Source organism: Arachis ipaensis, chromosome B01, assembly GCF_000816755.2.
Source record: "Arachis ipaensis cultivar K30076 chromosome B01, Araip1.1, whole genome shotgun sequence".
Lineage (NCBI taxonomy): Eukaryota > Viridiplantae > Streptophyta > Magnoliopsida > Fabales > Fabaceae > Arachis > Arachis ipaensis.
Window position 1 is genome coordinate 11,664,107 of NC_029785.2, and position 2,536 is coordinate 11,666,642.

Genomic DNA, 2,536 nt, shown 5'->3' on the forward strand with positions numbered 1-2,536 from the left:
CTTCCCAGAACGCCATTCATCATTGACAACATAGTTTATTCAAAAGAACAAGAGTGCTTAAAAAATGCCTCGTACAACCACCGTGGACTGCATTGGATGCCCTCCTCTTCGGGCTTTAACCTTCGATACACTTGGTCTCATCAAAGGTGATTCTTCTTCCTTATTTATTTATTATTTTTATTTTTTTGAGTTTTCTTGTGTGTTTTACTAATTTACTTAGCTTTTACTTTGTTTTGGGTGATATTAGTGTTGGAGGCTCGTGATAAGCAAGGAGCTCCAAGGGTAGTAGAGAGGTGGGGTGAGCCTGATTCATCCAAAGGTATCATGGCTGTTTCAATGATTCAATGCCATTCCAACCCGGTATGTGTTTTCTTGCAATACAATATTTCTCAGTCTTTGCTCTTGTAGCATTGTTTGTAGAGTGCACAAATGATGACACAGATACAAAGATACTCCTAAACACCGAAATTTGTAGATAGTAGGAAATTTATGTGTTATTCAAGCACTAAAATATTCATTACTATGTAGACTTGGCCAAAATTGTTTCAAACATTCTCAGCATTGCTACTTAGTTTGTTTGAAAATTTTGTAATAATACGTATGATGTATGGTCATTAAGATTTAAGAGTGTCTTTGAGTGTTGGATACTGACACGTGTCAGACACAAACACCTCATGTAGTTGGTGACCTGGTGTCTCTGTGCTTCATACATAGAGCATACCTTTCTTTCTTTCTTTTTTTCATTTTGTTTCTCAACGTTGAAGTCAATAAACATGTCCATAGAGATGAATATAGAAACAAACTTATGATAAAAAGGTGGGAAACAATTAAAGGAAATTGTAATTCCCCTCCTTCAATGTGTTTGTTCAACGGGTTAGCTGTTTTAGTTTGATTCTCGATATGTGAGATCTGCTTTTTAGCCTTACCTGCCATGGGATAACATGTGTTTTAGGTTTTGGCAGCTTGCTTGAATAATTTTTGCCCTTTGTTAGTTAATGATTAAGTAATCCCTTGAGTTTACATAGTTATTTTAATGATAGTTTGGAATGTAATATCTTTCCATTTCTATTTAGCTTTTCAGTATTCCGCTTTTTTGTTAATGCTACTAGGGTTTTGTTTTCAAAAAGAAGTAATGTTAAAAATATAAGTGTGAACTGCAATAGGGTGAGGTTAAGCTACCTCGAGTTATGAAAAGAAGATAAAATGACACAAAACTAAGAAACAATGAGTGTAGGAATTTAGCAGGGCTGTGTGATCGCTTGAAAAATCAGATATAGCAACTTCCTTGAGTACTAAGCTTTGGGGCTCTGCATAGGTCATTTTTGAGTCTAAAGCAAACCACACTATACTTGTCTTATAGATAGGCAGTGTATTTCAGTTTAATCTATTGTTTTTATGCCTTGGAGATTTGTCCTTAATTAATAGTTTATTAGTGATGTGGTCAGGCTTTACTCTTCATTTTTCATCAAGAACTGCACATTGCATCATACTATCTTTGTGTGCGTGTCCACCACTGCCCATCATTTTATTGTAATGATTAAATAAATTTGATATTTTTATGAATTTTTTTTCTTTTTGAGAATCTTATACGGACGTAATTGACTAGTTGTAATTATTTTCCGACACTAATATAATAACTAATTTCCACCATTTGGGTTGGCTACACTACATGGATCAGTTCACCTTTTCTGGTTCTACCCTAAACCAAATTTGAAGTAAAAGCATATAGAATAAGGTTGCTTCTTGGGTTTTCCTTGATCCCCTTTTATACTATCTTCATTTTGGTTCACTTTTCCTGTTCGAGCCTCTACTAGTCTTCTTCCATGACTAAACCACATTAGGAAAGCTTCCATTATTTTTCCTTAATAAGTACCACTCTAATGTCTAATCTTATCTTATCTTGTTTGACAACTCCACTTTGGCATTCTCTCTTTAATATGAAGATGCTTTGGTTTTTTTGGCACTAAACTACATAGCATTCACTACCTTAATCATTGTTTCTGTCCTATCTGTTTGGTAGAATTTTCTTTTGAGTTTGACAATGAAGATGTGAAGCAGAAAAGCTGGATTCTCATTGTTTTCTTATCTCCTTTTTCTTTTTCGTTGCTGGTGTTGCAGTTATTAGCTGTAGCTAGGAAAAATGGCCAGGTAAGAAGAGGCTGTGGTATTTTTATTTTTGGTGACTACAGAACAAGTTTGGTTTAAATGTTGATGTACCCCTCTCTCTCTCTCCACATGTACAGATTGAGATTTTGAGTCCTGTAAGTGGAGATCTACAGGCAACAATTTCAAGTTCTAGTGATTTGGATCTTCAGTCTGATGTTGTTGGTTTGCATTTATTTGCAAAAGCAAATCTGGAGTTATCTACAAGGTATATAAATCACTGCTTTTTGACAGTTTAAGTTTGTCTTTCATTCTTGCATGTATTGTATTTTGGTTGTGCTCTATATAAGGGCAATAGTCACACTGATTTTTTTCCCCCCTACTGAATAATTAATTCATATTGGCCTTGTTTTATGAAACTGTGAACGGAGGA

The 2,536-nt window shown here is 34.7% G+C and overlaps 1 protein-coding gene across 2 annotated transcripts in view; it reads left to right on the forward strand.

Moving 5' to 3' along the window:
* LOC107625103 (WD repeat-containing protein 74) overlaps positions 1 to 2,536 on the forward strand; it is an 8,874-nt gene that overhangs the window by 1,320 nt on the left and 5,018 nt on the right. For both annotated transcript variants that reach the window (XM_021117453.1, XM_021117452.1), the window contains exons 2-3: positions 2,119 to 2,148; positions 2,244 to 2,371. In XM_021117453.1, coding sequence (XP_020973112.1) covers positions 2,119 to 2,148; positions 2,244 to 2,371 — 158 coding nt within the window. The remainder of the gene's footprint in view (positions 1 to 2,118; positions 2,149 to 2,243; positions 2,372 to 2,536) is intronic.